This window comes from Microplitis demolitor, chromosome 4 (genome assembly GCF_026212275.2).
Source record: "Microplitis demolitor isolate Queensland-Clemson2020A chromosome 4, iyMicDemo2.1a, whole genome shotgun sequence".
NCBI lineage: Eukaryota > Metazoa > Arthropoda > Insecta > Hymenoptera > Braconidae > Microplitis > Microplitis demolitor.
This window is the reverse complement of record NC_068548.1, coordinates 5,633,454-5,652,001: the sequence shown is the minus strand read 5'-3', so window position 1 is coordinate 5,652,001 and position 18,548 is coordinate 5,633,454. Positions and strand designations below refer to the sequence as shown.

The 18,548-nt window shown below is 32.1% G+C and overlaps 2 protein-coding genes and 1 non-coding gene across 3 annotated transcripts; 1 reads left to right on the top strand and 2 right to left on the bottom strand.

Annotated features, from left to right (window-relative positions):
• Positions 1–6,065: 6,065 nt before the first annotated feature.
• LOC103580846 (high-affinity choline transporter 1) lies at positions 6,066–11,560 on the top strand. Its single transcript, XM_014440329.2, has 7 exons — positions 6,066–6,326; positions 6,490–6,827; positions 6,910–7,274; positions 7,368–7,672; positions 7,909–8,188; positions 9,173–9,390; positions 10,132–11,560. The coding sequence occupies exons 3-7, from the start codon at positions 7,001–7,003 to the stop codon at positions 10,858–10,860; spliced, it is 1,806 nt and encodes a 601-aa protein (XP_014295815.1). The 5' UTR covers positions 6,066–6,326; positions 6,490–6,827; positions 6,910–7,000; the 3' UTR covers positions 10,861–11,560.
• Trnam-cau (transfer RNA methionine (anticodon CAU)) lies at positions 9,559–9,630 on the bottom strand. Its single transcript has one exon. It is a non-coding gene; the product is annotated as a tRNA-Met (tRNA).
• A 3,989-nt stretch (positions 11,561–15,549) lies between the features above and the next one.
• LOC103580847 (pro-resilin) lies at positions 15,550–18,256 on the bottom strand. The gene is made up of 3 exons (XM_053738235.1): positions 18,067–18,256; positions 16,044–17,502; positions 15,550–15,953 (listed from the first exon to the last, which is right to left on the bottom strand). Exons 1-3 carry the CDS (start codon positions 18,137–18,139, stop codon positions 15,824–15,826), a joined length of 1,662 nt encoding a protein of 553 aa, XP_053594210.1. The 5' UTR covers positions 18,140–18,256; the 3' UTR covers positions 15,550–15,823.
• Positions 18,257–18,548: the final 292 nt, after the last annotated feature.

The following is an 18,548-nucleotide window of genomic DNA, read 5'->3' as shown; positions in this document are numbered from 1 at the left end:
AAAATTTTAAGGTTAATGTCTTACATATAAGACATATTTATTAATATTAAATGATATAAAACTTGGAGACGTGGACAATTATTATCAACTATTTGCAAAACATGGATGAGAACTTACAGAGTGATATTTAGAAGTATTCAATAATTTTATTAATTTTAATTGTTCACAAAGATAAAAAAATATAAATCTGTAAATTCTCATTGCAATCTATGACACCTAATGAATAAATAAATACAAATGAATTACTCAGCAACTAATATTTATAAAGAAATTAACAGCAGTATAAACAGCAGATGGTTATTTTTAAAAGTTTTTACGTTGCTGTAATCGTTTATTATACACTGCATCAGTTACCCACTTGCCTTTCCATTTTTTCATTTCTTTGGGCACTTTTTTTATTAATCAACAATATTTTTATAATAACTATTAGCTATTTATCATCTTTTTTTAACCGAAACTCTTGAGTTTTAATTTTGTAAATAAACACAAAACTATTTTCACTCTATTCGCTGTGAGTGTGACTGCAGCGCCAGACAAAATATGAACTACAGGAGGCTGTCAGAGTATGTTTTTGTACGTATGTCAATAGCAAGAAACATAAAAATAAATAAATATTATAAATAATAGTAAAAAAAAAAGTTGTCAAAAATATGTGACAGTTTTATAGTAATTGCAGTTTTGTTTTTTAGCTAAACAGACCATCAATAAGTAAGTATAATGATAAAAAATAAAAAAGATTGCAGTAAGCATTTAGGTTAAGTTGTTTGAAATTCATATCAAAGTCAAAATATGATATTGAGGAAAAAATCAAAATGAAAAATAAATAATTAAATAATAACAAAATAAATACTTTCACGTGTGCTTGCTTACAATTTCAGTAATCATAGCCTCCCGTAACTCCGAAAGTAACCACTGCAAACGCTTCAGTCAATTTGATTTCCCCTACCATGGCTTCACTCAGAGCGAATAATATGCGTAGAGACTTGTCTAAACTCAATCCTAGTGATAGTCAGTGTTATCAACTGAGAAAATAAAAATTTTTTCTCCAAATGATGCACCATTGTCATATTTCATTAGTTTATTCACATCATTAATTTTCGAAAAAATTATAAAATAAAAAATTTTTTTTTATTTAAATATTGTACTATGTAATTCACAATTAATTTATCTTATCTTAGAGATAACATATTACAACTAAATATTTATTTTTTCACTTCATTTTTAAATTTTTAGAAGTTAAAAGCTTGCAAGATTTACATAAAAATTTTATCAGACCCCCTAGATATATAAATGGTCTCGAAACCCCTTAAAGTAAAATATTTTTTAAAAATTTTTATCTCGATGATAAAAAATGAATTTTATTAATTATTAATTTATTTATATAGCGAATACATAAGCTATTTAAATAATCAATATTATATTTTATTCATGCAATTACTGGCTAATTGTGTGTACAAAGCAAAAAGAGGCTTGAATTATAAATAATGAATAATAAATAATGGTAATAAAACAAAAAAAAATCAATAGGTCAATTATTTTTTTTTCTGTTTTTGAATTTATCTTAAGAGAGAAAGATGCTGTAATAAATTTAAAGGGGATGAGAAGGTATAAAAGACGTGTAAAGAAGAGTTAAAAGTTAAAAGTTATAGATTAATGGCAGAGGAAAAGTATAAAAAGAAAATCAAGATAGTAAGTTTTAAACTTACAAGTGAAAAAGGTCAAGTGTCAGTAAAATCTTGACCTGAATTGATCACTAAGTATTTCGAGGACATGACGTTGGTGTTTCTTATTTAATAAAGATCAATGACGTGAATTTCATTATTTGTAATTTTTTAAAATAATGAGTGTTTTGTTTTTTTTTTATTTTTAAACTTTACTTGAAAAAAAATTACTTAGATCTACGATGATCTGTCCGATATTTTATTCACGTCTACATAAATCTTCAGTTGATAAAAAAAATTATTAATTTTAGAGTTAAAAATTTTGACTTTTTAAAATAATTACGAATTTGAATTTTAAGAAATTAGATCCTAGATTAAATTAGATTTTGGTATTTAATTTTTAATTTGATAGATATAATTTTTATTTAAAATTAAAATTACTTTGAAGATATTGATTTTCAGTAAAAAGTCAATCAGACTTTTTTTCAAGGAAATTTAATTTTGAATAAAATTGTATTGATGTATTTTTATTGTAACTGTGATAGTTTAGCTGGAATATCAATTCAAAGATAAATAAATTTTATTAAGAAAAGTCGTTACTTATTCAATTTATACTTTGACTACTTAAAATTATAATTTTTACTAAACTATAGGAGATACGATAAATATATATAAGACCAAATTTGTAGACAAAAAAATTTCCTAAAAAATTTTATTCTTTCATTTTTTTTGTATCTACGATAGTTTAGCCATTAATTTAATTTTAATATTATAAAATTTTATACTCGTATATTTTTACTCAAATTTATAAACTACAAGCTATAGATTTATATTGCGACTAAAATATCACGAATACATAAAAAATATATATAAAAAAATTTGTCAAGAATTAAATTTCCTATAAAATCATTACAGTCCATTTTTGTCATATATTTAATATTTAAACCAGAATTTAAATAAAAAGATATCGCGACTAAATATTTCATTTTTTTAGTACAAAGTCGCGCTTCAATTATTAAAAAAAAAATACTGAGCAAATAGTCTGAGTAATTAAAGTTTATGAATTCCCTCCGGTGTAAATAAAATTTGCAAGACAAATAAATAAAATAGTGATAAGATATTTAAATATAGATTATTACATATTATCAGTGGTTTAATTTTTTTATTTAAATTTTAAATCTCTGTAAAATAGATAACGCAATTATTTATTGATATTTATTACTCTCATTATTATTATTATTATTATTTTTACATATAAAAGAGATTTTCCTGTTAATTATTTAGTCATTCAGTGGAATTAAACGAATCATTTCTGTACGTAATTTGATTATTTTGAATAAATAAAAAATTAAAAAAATATTTATTTGAATAATTTATTTTTAGGATTGAAATTTATGAAAATGAAGCTATTAGTGATATGTATTTATGTGATTGCGATTGTTTATGCGCAAGACGAAGAAGATCATAGCCGCCATCCAGACTGTCAAGTTTCTGCGTGTCCTAGAGACGACCAGGGAAATCAAACATATAAACTTGATTGTACTAAATATGTTTCATGTGCTGATGGTCATCCTACTGTCAAGGACTGTCCATCAGGATATAAATACAATATAGTATGTATTAATAATTATTTTGTCGATAATCGATATTATATATATTGAATATATGTCGGCTGTAATAATTAAACTCAGATATTTGAATACTCGGGGCTTGTAGAAAAAACGATTCCCTGTAGAATGAGTATCCACAAGCTGGTATTTAAAATCGAAAATTTTTTGTCAAAAAAAAAAAAATTGTATTTTGAAAAAAATTTTTTTTTTAAATATTGTGATGTGGGTACTCATTCTATGGGAAATCATGTGTAGTTAAATGAAAAAATATTTATTCTTATCCTAATTTTAGTGATGAAGAAATAAATGCGTAATTATGAGATAATTATATAAAATAATTTTTTTTTTATTTTATTATCAGTTCTGTTGCATAGCCTCGTCGATATGATAAAGTATTATATAAGCTTATAAGATAAATAAATATTCACAATAAATATCAATAATGTCTTAGTATACTTTCTATATTTGCTGACATTGAATAGTAATCAGAGTAAAAAATTTTTTTATTGTAAAAAAAATTATCTTTCGTATATAGAACACGATTTCCTGTAGAACGAGTACCCACAAGCCTGTATTTAAAATTAAAGATTTATTTATCAAAATTAAAATAAATAATTTATTTAAATTACAGGAAGCAAGAAAATGTGAAATAAGTATTGGTGGAGCTGGTCAAGGCTGTCTTCCATGTTGGATAAAGCATCCAAATTACAATTAAAATTTTTTATTTTTTAAATTTACAATAAAAAATTTATATGTAATAAAATACTAAAACTACCATTTGATCATCCAGTAAACAAATTCTTTGAAACAGTTAAAAATAAATTTTTATTTGTCCTACTAATATTTAATAATTTCTTTATTATTATTCTTAAGAAAACATCATTTATATTAAGGGTAAATAGTGTAATGACATTGTGTTATCGGTGAGGACACGACCCTCTTGGCTGTGGGTCACTCAGTAAGCACGCAAACGATCCAACACGCATCAAAGAAGAAGAATAAAAAAAACTAACTACGGTATCTTGATACGCACGTGCCAGATTTTATGATTATGGTTATTGTTATTGTGTAGGGCACTTCACCTGACACGTGTCAATAATTATTTTTCAGTTCACGTACAAGTGAACTTGACTTCTTGACACTGGAAATAATTATAGACAATATATTGACTTTCATTTTTAATTATTTGCTGTTTTTTGTCGGTAATTAAAAGAACATTTTTTTTTACTCTTTATGCGTGGGGAGATTCTTTGTTTGTAAGGATCAAATTACTGGCTTAAAATATTAGTACTTAGTACAGGTTAAAAGCTCACGTAAATTTTAGCTTAAATATTGAGTTATGAGTCGATATCTAAGTCCCTAATTTCGGAAATTCGTTCTTAGAAAAGACACTTTGTTGAAATTAGAATAACTCTAATGTTTATCGACTGAATGACTTATTATAGTGTTTTAAATTTCAGGTAATAGTGTAGGTTGAAAGCCTAAAAAGACCGGTTCCAAAGAATTGAAGCCTTAAAAACTACAGATCAATATCTAAAGTCCTAATTTCGAATATTAAATCTTAAAAAAGGCGCTTTATTGAAAGTAAGATAACTTTAGTGTTTATTAGCACTTCAACATATTTTGATGCTGAAAATTTCAGGTCACAGTGTAGATTGAAAGTCCAAAAAGCCTGGTTCCAAATAATAAAAGCTTCAAAAACTCCAGATCAATATCTAAAACCCTAATTTTAAAGATTCGATCTTAGAAAAGGCGCTTTATCAAAAGTAAGATAACTTTAGTGTCTACTGACCCTATGATACGTTTTGGTGCTCGAAATTCGTGTAAAATATTCAATTTAAAAGATTATTAATATTTAAACCCAAATATTGAAAGCTTTAAAAGATGTAGGTCAGTATCTAAAGCTCTAATTTCGAAAACTTCATCTCAGAAATACGGCTTCATTGAAAGTAGGACATATTTGGTGGTTATTGATCAAATGACACCTTCTTGTAATTGAAATTTCAGGTGGATGTGTAGCATGAAACCCAAAATATTCTGAGTAAAACTAATAAAAGCCTTAAAAGTCATGTGTCAATACTAGAGAGTCTAATTTTCGAAAATGAGCCTAGAAAAATTTCTTTTTTTTTCATCATCTCAGCAATTGAAAGATTGATTATAATTATTTCAACCTTCACACAATCTCGTCACGCGAGTAGCAGAAGAAAGTTCCCGAAAAAACCAATTTTTCACTAAAAGCTGTACCATTTCTTATGTTGTATCTTAAAACTCAGACAAATGGTGAATAATGAAAGACCCAGTACTAAAATTCCAATAAATCGTTTTGCAACGTTTGATAAAGAGCTTTTAGTTATCATTAGTATCAAAGAAACTCCCTAGTCGTCAGCACAATCGTTAAACAATAGCAATCCATCGTTACCTTGGAATGAGTTTGAAAACGGTCCGCGCAAACGCTAACCCCTTTACAAAAAGATAAAAACCGTTTCGAGTCCACGCCTACGTTCAACTGTTTTGTCCAGGTCCTGGACGACCTCCAGAGAGGGGATCACTATCGAGGACGCACCCCCGAGCTAGTGACGTCACGACCGTGGAGTCGAATAAGAAGTGGGGATGATGCCGTAGGGGTAAAGTTATCAGTCGACTTGAGTGGGGAGCATCACAAAATCGATAGTACCCCTGTCCAAGGTATTTTCCCCTATCATACCGCGGAAGAGGAGCCACTATACGTAGGAGTAGGATCAGCTAGATTTCGTACCTACGTAACATCAAGTGCCTTCAGTGCGGGGAGGTCGCCGCGACGTTAGTCATCTAAAAATCACGTCGCTCCGACGACCGGCGATTATCACGGATTCAAAATATTTAAATTTATGTTAAAATAAGTTACAATAACGTTGTTAAAAATTGTGCGAAAAGTAAAATAAACTAAGTTTATTATTTGTGAGATGAAAGAAGCGTTAAAGTATCGAAAGAAAATTAGGATCTGATTGGTGATTGTGATGTCTATGGTCGTCGCGGCTTCGTGATCAACAAAATTTTGTCGCTACCTGGTTGACAAGTAAGTAAATCTCTTAATTTTTATCCAATTCACTTAGCCAGGGTCTTAAGAGTCCTTAGAACTTGATTCAGTGATCAATCATCCGACGGTTTATTCCTGTCTGTGAAGACGTTTTACTAAATTAGATTGATGAGGTCTTATTAGATAAATTAATTGTTGACAGAGAACCAGGTTGTTGTCAGTAACTTTGTCAAATAAAATAATAAATAAATCATCGAGTCGGGGTAGAAGCGGGTCCAATAAGTTGGGCGAAAATCAATGGCCATCAGCGCCCATGGGCGGCCTCGCGTTTAGGACAAGGAATAGCCCCTCCCAGAAGACCTCGCTACGGTGGGGTGACTGCTGTCCCCCGAATAATTTAAGTCCGCCGGTTGCATCTTCATCTGCTGGCGCATCACCCGCTGTCATCTTGAAGGACCGCATGCTGGACCATATGCCACCTTCGTCGGTGTGAGGTTGTCCCCCGCTGTTGCGTGACTGTACCCCACGGGGTCTTACGAGGTAACTAAACTCAACCCCGTTCCCTTTATCATCCCGAAGAATGCTGCCCCTATATACCCACTAACAAATTTTTTAATTAAAGGTTTCCAAACGCACCAAATCGTGTCGCAAACCTCTCGGACCTACGATACCGTGATTTTGAATTAACACCCATTGATTTATCACAACCCAAGATGATTAACGTAGCCGGTGTTGTATCAATTGGTCTGTTCTACGTCCTAATTTTGGGCGTCGGAATATGGGCAGCCCGTAAGAAGGAAGCTGGAAATGATTCCGAAGAAGAAGTTATGCTTGCTGGCCGATCGATCGGCCTCTTCGTCGGCATATTTACCATGACAGCAACATGGGTCGGCGGAGGTTACATCAATGGAACTGCGGAAATGGTTTATACCAGGGGCTTGGTTTGGTGTCAAGCGCCCTTCGGCTACGCTCTTAGTCTTGTTTTCGGTAATTACCATCTCCAAATCAATAGAGCACAGCCACTCGGATGCTGATTGGGCAAGCGCCCAGTTTATAAAAGTAACCTTTAATATTTTACAGGTGGAATTTTCTTTGCTAATAAAATGCGACAGCAGGGGTACATCACGATGTTAGATCCACTTCAAGATGCCTTTGGCGAACGAATGGGTGGATTACTATTTTTACCAGCTCTTTGTGGTGAAGTGTTCTGGGCGGCTGGAATCCTCGCCGCATTGGGCGCCACTATAGCCGTCATCATTGACATGGAACACAGTCACTCGATAATATTTAGCGCATGCATCGCTGTATTTTACACACTATTCGGCGGGCTTTATGCTGTGGCATACACAGATGTAATTCAGCTTTTCTGCATCTTCATTGGACTGGTAATTTATTAAAATATCAATTTTATATATTGTTACGTTAACCAAAGAATGAAATCAATCGAATGGGACATTGCGTCATTGAGCCAGAGATTATCCAGCTTATAATTCCATAGGAAACCGTAAGAATTCGTGGATAATGATCCGTAAATGAGCATGTGTTCCCCTAAAGAAAACCCACAAACTTCCCTTCAATAACTTTTAGCTTCATAAAAGAGTTTCCTGGTTTTTGTTAACAGTGGATGTGTATTCCCTTTGCGTGGATGAATCCCCTGGTACAGCCACTGGATTCTTTGGAAGTAGATTGGATTGGCAAAGTCCCTTCTGAAGAGTACTGGTCGTATCTTGACTACGGGCTGCTTCTTATTTTCGGAGGCATTCCTTGGCAAGTTTATTTCCAACGGGTTTTGTCCTCCAAGACAGCGGGACGGGCGCAATTGCTGAGTTACGTTGCTGCAGCCGGTTGCATTCTTATGGCAATACCACCTGTCATGATTGGCGCCATTGCCAAAGGAACCCGTAAGTATTTTTTTTAAATCAGCTGATGGCTTTTTATTACCGTTCAATGATATCATTTACCTTTGAATCAAAATTAGGACTAAACTATCAGAGATATGTAAAAATTATATGAGACCAATTTTGTGCAAAATTTGATTGCTTACAAAAAAGACTCTGATCAATTTTTCGATAACTTTGATAGTTTCAATAGAATTTTAATTTGAAGTAAATAATCGAAACTTTTTATGATTTATGGGAAATTTTTATTTTCTCGGACTTTAAATTGATATTATGGCTAAGCTATTGAAGATACAATAAAAATGATAATGAATGATTTTATAGTAAATTAAATTTGCTACAAAAAAGCCCTTTGAAGTTTTTCTATAAACTCAAAATTTTCTGTGGAATTTAAATGAAAAGTAAATTTTCCAACAGCCAATTTTGTAGCCATGTTTTTTCGAGATTATTAAAAAACAATTCCGTTAAACATTTATGTATTTTATCAAACGACAAAGGGGGTAGGGGGTAGTAAAAGTGGGTTTTTGTCTCGCTTCAACAGTCCCACGTAGCCTTAGGGGATTAAATTAGTTCCCGTTTGTGCCCGAGAGAAACGGAATTTATTTTCCCCTCATAGCCACCCCAAAACCAACATAACCAGCCCACGCCAAAAAAAAAAACTCGATACCGCGCAGGCTACTTGACATTTGGTAAGGCTGGTGGTTTACAATGTTGATAAGACAAAGATAGACACTGGGATTCAACAACCCACGGGTACTTTGGAGGCTAAAACTTTCAGCCTAGGGGTCGTACTTTTGCTAAAGGGGGTGACGACTTAGAATACAATACCGTGGGATTCCGACATGTGTTTGAATGTTTTTTACTGTCTCCATGTAAGGGTGCGCAGTTAATGCGGCTCAATAGCTAACGTAAACACACCAACGCATCCGTAACTAATTTAAGCTCCAGTATCATCAATAAAGCTTGGGGTTATTTTCACTTCTTCAGCATGGAACGAAACTGCCTATCGCGGTCCATATCCACTGGGCCCTGGAGAAACCAGCATGATCTTACCCATGGTACTGCAATATCTGACTCCCGATTTCGTCTCATTCTTCGGATTGGGCGCCGTATCAGCTGCCGTCATGTCATCAGCTGACAGCAGTATTTTGTCAGCCAGTTCCATGTTCGCACGCAACGTTTACAAGCTGATATTCCGCCAACGGGTAAGTTATTTTATATATTGATTTTACCATCGGGGTGAGATGGACCGTCTTAATCCAAGGGCATTGCGTCAAAAAAATGTTAAATTATTCATTTTTACTGATGGTAATTAAAAAAAAGTCGTTTTGAGGTTAGCATTTTTTTTTTATTTTATCGAAAAAAATAATTGTTAGCAGAGCGTGGTTTCGATCCACGGACCTCTGGGTTATGGGCCCAGCACGCTTCCACTGCGCCACTCTGCTCTTGATACTTTTCGAGTCAATAATTTGGTATTTCAACTATTCACTAATCGCGACATGCAAAATATTGATTATAAATTTTTGAATTTAAATTCTGATTAAAATATCAAAGATACATAAAAAATGCATATAAACAATTTGATAGGAAATTTAATTTTTTAAAAAAGTAGTTCCTATAAATTTTTTCATAAGTCCATAACTCTACCTGGAATATATATTTGAAGTAATCTATATAAAAATTTGCATAGCTATTATTATATTAAAATTTCATAAAACTTTAAATTAAAATTCTGGTTCAACTATTTTAAATATGACAAAAAATACTGAATACAATTTTGTTCTAAATAAAATTGTCTTCAAAAAAGGTCTCTAGCAATTTTCATGTAAATTCAATAATCTAGCCGGAATAGGAAAACATTGATAATAATTTCTATGGCGGTCCATCTTGTCCCAATAGGGATTCAATGATCCCTGGAACTACAATAGCTTGTTCCCAAAAACCAGGCATCCGAAATGGAAATAATCTGGGTAATGAGAGTCGGAATAGCAATTGTTGGAGTACTTAGCACCATAATGGCATTAACGATACCATCAATCTACGGTCTGTGGTCAATGTGCTCAGACTTGGTCTACGTAATCCTCTTCCCCCAATTGTTGATGGTAGTCCATTTTAAGGACTACTGCAACACCTACGGCAGTCTATCAGCCTATATAATAGCCTTTCTAGTACGTTTGACCGGGGGTGAAGCAATGCTAGGTCTGCCAGCTTTGATCCACTATCCAGGCTACGATCCAGTAAACCAGGTCCAGATGTTTCCATTCCGCACAATGGCCATGTTGATATCATTGATTACACTTATCGGTGTTTCCTGGGGAACACAATGGGTATTTTTAACTGGGCGACTAGCACCCGGTTATGACGTATTCCGGTGCGTAGTTAACATTCCCGAAGACGTTGAACGCGTCGGGCCAGATCCTGCCGAAGGTGAACAAATGGCAGTTCTGGCTGCCGGTACGGGTAAATTATATGGCAGCAAAGATGAATCTAACGGCCGAGTTAATCCAGCACTCGAGCCGGACTATGACATGGAACCAGAATCTCATGGGCTTTTGAATTCTGCTGTTGGCAGCATTGGTAGCAGTTCCACAGGAGGTGGGGGTGGTGCTGCTATTGGTCATACTGTTCCACATAATGCTAATATACGTCAGCTGCAGTCAAATACTGCCTTCTAGGTTATGTCTATCATTGGTTCCATGATCACAAGCTGTGACCAACAATAACTTTGGTGATGCGGTTGTTCATTAAGTTATTAATTAATATATAAGTCATTTTGTTTAATAATTATCTGAGTTTATGAGGTTAATAACATTTTTTAGTTTCAATGTACGGTTAGAGATGTCGCCAGTCGTGATTGTATCAACTGAAGTTGGCTTGTATCAGCAAAAAAGGGTAGGGCTGACTTGAGTTGTACAACCGGGACTGGGATCCATTTCTCGCGACGGCACGGTCGCCATTTTGGGATGACACTCTGACGTATGTAATTTGTTAGGAACACCGCATTACCTTTTAGGCCTAGTTGTTTTATTTTTTGAGATATATATTTAAGTAATTACTATATATTATATAACTATAAAAAAAAAAAATATATATATATATATACATACATAAATATATGGAAATATATTTATTACACAAAGACACGAAATATTGATATACTGTTATTATTATTACTATTATTATTGTATATATAATAGAGTTTTATTAGATGACTTTGGTGTAAATGGCAGATGATCTAATTATGACAGTAGAAAAAAATCAGATTGTGGATGGGTCTAATTGGATAATAAAGTTTTTTAAACGAGTAGAAATATAAAAGTTTACAAAATCCGTTTTTGATAAGATTAGATCTGATTAATTTTTAATAGATCTGAAATGCGGGTTTTATCAAATGAAAATTAGATTTAATAATATTAAATTTTATATCTAATTGAATTTGGATTAAAGAATATCTTTTATAGATGTAATTTAATGGAATTGGATCTAATATCTGAACCTAATTCAGAATTTAATTTTCAGATCTAATTAAATTTTTGTAATAAAATTTATTGTTATTTTAAAATTCATTTAATAAAATTGGATCGTAGTTTAGATCTAATTAAGACTGTGTATCAGATCCAATTAGATTAAAAATGTTTACAATAAATTTTAATAATTTATATTTTTACTTACTAATATTTAAATAGATCTAGTTTCAAGATCTAATTGTATTAATCTTCAGATCCAATATTTTTTATTAGTTTAAATTATCCCTTATTTACTTAAAATTAAAATTAGATCCAAAATTCAGATCTAATTAATTAGATACAAGATCCAATTTTTTAAAATTTTTGCTCAATTTCAGATCTGATAATCTCTCAGCTACTTCAATAATATCTTTGCTCAAATTAAATTAAAAATTAATCAGATCTAGACTTGAAATCCAACATATATCTGATTTTTTTCAAATTTAAATGCCAATATCATAGTACGGTAACGACAAACGAGTTTTAGTAAATAGATTTAAATAAAAATGAATAAACTGGAAGCTTTCGTATCGCAATCAATCGTTCTTCCCTTTATCCAATTGCTTTGCACGGATAAAATAAAATATATATTATCGTTTGTCTAGCACAAAATACAATAAAAAATTAATAATAATAGTAATAATAATAGCAATAATAATAAACAGATCAATCTGCATATATTTAAGTTGTGTTTATCATATAGTATATTACAAGATTAATTAAGAAAAAAAGAAAAATATATATATATATATAAATGTATAACGAATCCGCAGGTTGCAGAAATGAAGCCAACATAGTTAAAAAAAAATTCAATAATAAATAAAAAAAATATATATATATGACTGACCGGTATCAGTCTTTGTGTACGCGTACCTTACGAGCATTTATGTATATAATTAAAAAAATATATATATATAAAAATAAATGAAAATATAAATATATATGCAACTGTTTTACAATATGGAAAAATTTAATTAAAAAAAAAAAAAAAAAAAATGACAAGACTCCCAAATAGTAAAATTATTTAAAAATAAATAATAAAAATAGTGTAAAGTCATCGTTGTTACCTTCATCCTTGTTACTTTTATTTAATCATTACTTCACGGTATATATTAATAATAATAATAATAAATAAATAAATTGAGTTTATGGCAAATTGATAGAGGGTTAAATTGTTGGTATAAATGAATAAAATAATTTATCTGAGCGGATGTAATTTAATTATAAGAGGGAGGGCTGAGGGGAAAAGAACTTGATGGTAAGTTACGGGAGGGTGAAGGGAGATTGTAAAAGTGTACGACGTTATTGTTATTAAAGTATGAGAAAGTTTTGACTGTTGATTTTTAATACTGCTGTTACTAGATTGTTAATTTTTTTTTCATAATTTTTTTTTTTTGTTAGAAGTTCCGCGAATAAGGAAGAATTATTTCAATAACCGGAAGTATTAATTTGTGTAACTTCAATTATATTAAGACGTAATGAGGTTTAATTAACTTTTTATAGTTATTTTTTAGCACAATAGTAATTACTAATAAGTTTAATAGAATTATGATTTATAATTAATAGAATAGAACTGAAATTTTTAAGTTAAAAAATTAAAAAAAAATAATTTCGAAAAATATTTTATTTATCTTAATGCTAAGGACTTGGAATTATATTTTAACGCGCGACAGTAAATCCCAAAGTATATATACATAAAAATATTTATAATAAATAGTATTCATTATTTATCTAAATAATAAAATAAAATAAAAATGTTAATTTTAGAAAAATTATTGAGAGAAAAAAAAATGTGTAAATGTTTTTTTTGGTGCTGTAGTAATTTTAAGCTTTATATATGTGTGTATATATCTATATATACACATATATAGATATATACACATACATATATTAGACAAGGGTCAATTGAGACACTATAAAATTTATGAAATTCAAAAATGAAATAAAAAAAATTTTTTTTTCTTTTTCAATTCTGTTAATTTTAAGATGACTATTTTTACCCTGACCAATTTCACTTATGTGCAATAAAAAAAAAAAAAAATTCTATTAATTTTACAATAGTCATTTTGAAATAAATAACCCCATTGTAACCCAAAAATTTCTATAGTGTCTCAATTTACCCCTCATATATATTTAATAAACATATCACTAGTTACATGTGTGAATTAACAATGTAATAATGGAAACTTATACATATCATTGTATTGCCACTTAAATTTAAATTTCAAATAAAAAAAAAAAAAAATTTATTTTTAATGAAAAAAAAAAGGAGTTAATTTCTTAATGTAATGTAATGAGATAAGAATGCTTCAATAATATTCATCGAGAAAAAAAAACTAGAAAAATTAAAAAAAAAATTTTAATTAAAAAAAAAAAAAAAAATTAAAAAAAAAAAAAATTAAATGCTTTTATTAGCATTTACTTTAGTATTGGATGCGAAAGTTCGAATATATACGTATACATATCAGATATATATATGTCATTTATATAGAAGTATGCATATACATATATATCTATATATATTAATATACGAACAGAAATATAAATAATTGAAGTAGATAGAGGTGTAAAGTATGGCTGGACAAAAGTTTAATGAAAGTAATTTAATAATAATAATAAATAAACCACCTGTATTCCATTAATTATAAAAGGCGCTGTAATATAACAAACAAAAGAGGTAAAAAAAATAATACGGCATTATACGTATATTTAATTAATAAAATATTTAAAAAATCTGTGTAATTAAGAATGAATGATTAGAATTGTAAATGTTTAAAAAATAAATAAAATGGTGTGGAAAAAATTAAAAAATTTTTTTTTATTACAGTCAGTTTAATAAAGACATTAATGATTATTTTTTTTTGTAAGTATTTATTTTGACTTTAAGACAGGTTTTGGGGGAGGTAAGTTTTCAAGAGGATTTACGTGTACGGATTTTTAACTGTAACTTGTAAAGTAATGGAGATATGAATTTTTTTTGTTAAGATTTTTTACAGGAAATTTAGTGGAGAAGAAAAAATGTTCTATGCCGCGAATTGATAAGAGTGATATTTTAGAAGTTACAGATGATCATTTGATCGTTTTTTAGAGAATTTTTTGCAATTGATTGGTTATAATTATTTAAATATTGAAGTTGCTAATTTTTGACTAAGGACTTTCTTTTAGGAAATTCGATGCTCTATAAAAAAGGTCCTATGCCGCGAATCGATTGAAACAATATTTTAGAAGTTACAGACAATTGACTGAATCATTTTAAAAATTTAATTCGGAGATTAAATATAATTGATTAACTACAGCTTTAAAAAATGATAATCATTCATACAAGCATCATTTGTAAGGAATTCTATGCCCTACAAATATGAATAATTAGTAAAATCAAAAATATTTTAGTCAATGATAAATGAACGAATCTTAAACGCTATAAATTTCTTAGAGATTATAATCAATGAACATCGAAAAAAAAGTATGTATATATGTATATACAAATATATATTTAATGAAGGCCATAAATTATAGATTAACATTTGGAGTAGGTTTTGTTGTCGTTTTTAGTCTGAAGATTACGGTATAAAATAGAAAAGAGCTCTTATTTATTCATGTGTCCCCGGTATTCGTGCACGTCCAATCGATAAATCGACCGTCCGGCTCGTCAAACTCTAAAACTAAACACAGTTACCGTCCCACACTCACCCGAGTAACCTTATCCGTTTTCCGTTCTATCAATTTTCTTCCTTCCCCTTGCCCTCTGCTCTTGCCCCCTCCTCCCCCCCACCCCATCCCTCATTTCCGTTCTTCTTCCTCCTCTTCGTCCAATCCCCAAAATAAAAAGGCGAATATTATTTATAGCAATTTTATTAATATAAAAAGCTTCTTTACAAAATAAATAAAAATGGATGATCCATATTTTCTTACACTCGAGTCAATTGATATAATTTACAAATGTATAAATGTATAAGAATAATAATATAAGATTATATGGTCATTTTGATATTTTTGTTTGATGATGACTCGAGAAGTGGATTACGCATGAAGGATAGTGAATAGGCGACCATATCTTGTGGATTTGTGGGTGAGGTTGATTTGAGTAGAATCATGGCTCGTGATTTATTTTCGACGTTATCACGTTCAATAATTAGTACTGATAACCCCCATTGCTGGCGTATTGCTGTTGTCCACCAGCTGATGGCGCTCCGTAGTTTGATGATGGTCTGGAAGGGACTTGGAACCCACCAGATTGAGCGCCGCCGCCGAACCCGCTTTGTCTGATAACAGTTAATATAATTTTAAAATTTTATTGATGTTTGAGTTTATTTTTTAAAATTTTTTGCTATTGAAAAAGAGTTGAAACTTACCCGCCAAAGCTTGAAGGAGCACCGTAAGATGATGAAGGTCTGGAAGAACCACTGAAACTACTTGATCCTGAACTTCCGAATCCGGTTGAAGGTGCACCGTAGGACGATGAAGGTCGGCCGCTGCTGTATCCCCCGTTGCCACCACTGTTACCTTGGAATCCGTTGTTTGATGGTGCTCCGTATTGTGTTGAAGGTCTAGATCCAGATCCACCAGATGAGTATCCACCATTTCCACCGGATGAGAATCCGCCGTTTCCACCAGATGGTGCTCCGTATTGAGTTGAAGGTCTTGAGCCAGATCCACCAGATGAGTATCCACCATTTCCACCTGATGAGAATCCACCGTTTCCACCCGATGGTGCTCCGTATTGTGTTGAAGGTCTTGAGCCAGATCCACCAGATGAGTATCCACCATTTCCACCTGATGAGAATCCACCGTTTCCACCCGATGGTGCTCCGTATTGTGTTGAAGGTCTTGAACCAGATCCTCCAGATGAGTACCCACCATTTCCACCTGATGAGAATCCACCGTTTCCACCCGATGGTGCTCCGTATTGTGTTGAAGGTCTTGAACCAGATCCTCCAGATGAGTATCCACCGTTTCCGCCTGATGAGAATCCACCGTTTCCACCAGATGGTGCTCCGTATTGAGTTGAAGGCCTTGAACCAGATCCACCAGATGAGTATCCACCATTTCCACCGGACGAGAATCCACCGTTTCCACCAGATGGTGCTCCGTATTGAGTTGAAGGCCTTGAACCAGATCCACCAGATGAGTATCCACCATTTCCACCGGACGAGAATCCACCGTTTCCACCAGATGGTGCTCCGTATTGAGTTGAAGGCCTTGAACCAGATCCACCTGACGAGTATCCACCGTTTCCACCAGACGAGAATCCACCGTTTCCAGCAGATGGTGCTCCATATTGGCTTGATGGTGCTTGGCCTCCAAAACTGTTGCCTCCAGCAGATGGTGCTCCATATTGGCTTGATGGTGCTTGGCCTCCAAAACTGTTGCCTCCAGCAGATGGTGCTCCATATTGGGTTGAAGGTCTTGAACCAGACCCACCAAATGATCCACCAGAAGAGAATCCACCAGATCCTTGGCTTCCAAAACTACTACCCCCAGCAGACGGTGCTCCGTACTGACTTGATGGTGCTTGTCCTCCAAAACTGTTGCCTCCAGTAGATGGTGCTCCATACTGGCTTGATGGTGCTTGTCCACCAAAACTATTTCCTCCAGCCGAACCTCCACCAAATGAATTACCTCCTGAAGGTGCACCATACTGAATCGTCGGTACTATTGCATTTCCACCTGACCCCGTCGGTGGTGGGCCATAAGTACCCGCTGGTTTACCTCCAAAACCTTGACTACCTCCCCCAGAACCTCCCCCAAACCCTCCACCCAAATTCGGAGTTCCATAGCTCGTAGATGGAGGCAAATAGCCACCCAATGGTGCTGCAAATAAAAAGCAATATTAGTTAAACTAGTACTTGCTACTTTCACTGATTCGCATCATCATTTATAACTTAAGCTCGTCATTATCCAAACAACACAATTACTCCGCAATAAAATAATCTCGCAACAGAAATAGAAATAAACGTGAAAAAATTTTAAACTTCTCCACAAAGCATCTCACTTTCTTACATTATTCCAACTCGTGCCCGGTGCATCTACTGTTCATCATAAAACAGGTGAAAGTCTCGCGACTCGCGTGTTTTTAGTTTGTTAATATTTAAATTAATACCGCGACTATTTTTACAGTAACGACCTTACACCTTTATCTTTATCTTTAAATCACTTTATTGTCCCCATTGTAAGTCACGTTTTTATATATTTATTAAATAATTAAACAGGTTTTACTTGGCCTTGATCAATGTCAATATCAATAAAAATTGTTATTAAAAAAAAAAAAAAAAAATATGTATATATAAGCAGATTCTTTTTAAATTCAAAAATGATTTTTTTAAAAAATCTTAAAAAGTAAAACACGTCACTAAAAAACAAAAAATTTATATTTACCTTCTGATAAAACGGGTGCGACAAAAGCACAAGCAATTGTCGCTAACAATGCCCAATTATTGATAACATTCATATTTAATAATAAAATCACCCACAAAAAAATATAAACAATTTATATATTAACTAAAATAGAACTAATGGAACTCCGTGGGTTAGTTACTAATTAACAACCAATTCAAGTGTCTTAACAATCCGGAGACACGATTAGCTCTAACATGATTCAAACAACGTGTCGGTGAGTTTATATAGTTGACGAACGTTTTGGAGAAAGTAATCGCGTATTATAAACAACTACGGGAGGATGCGCCGACGAGTAAAATGTCTTGTAAGAATCCCCACTCGTTATTTTGGGACCGATCGGGGGCCAGCACTCATAGTTTCTTTCAGCACAAATGATGTATCTGATGATGGGAAGGGAGAGTTAATCTGCGGTAAGTAAGAAGGGGTTTTGACCCTGGCCCAAGAAATTGATCTGATTCTTT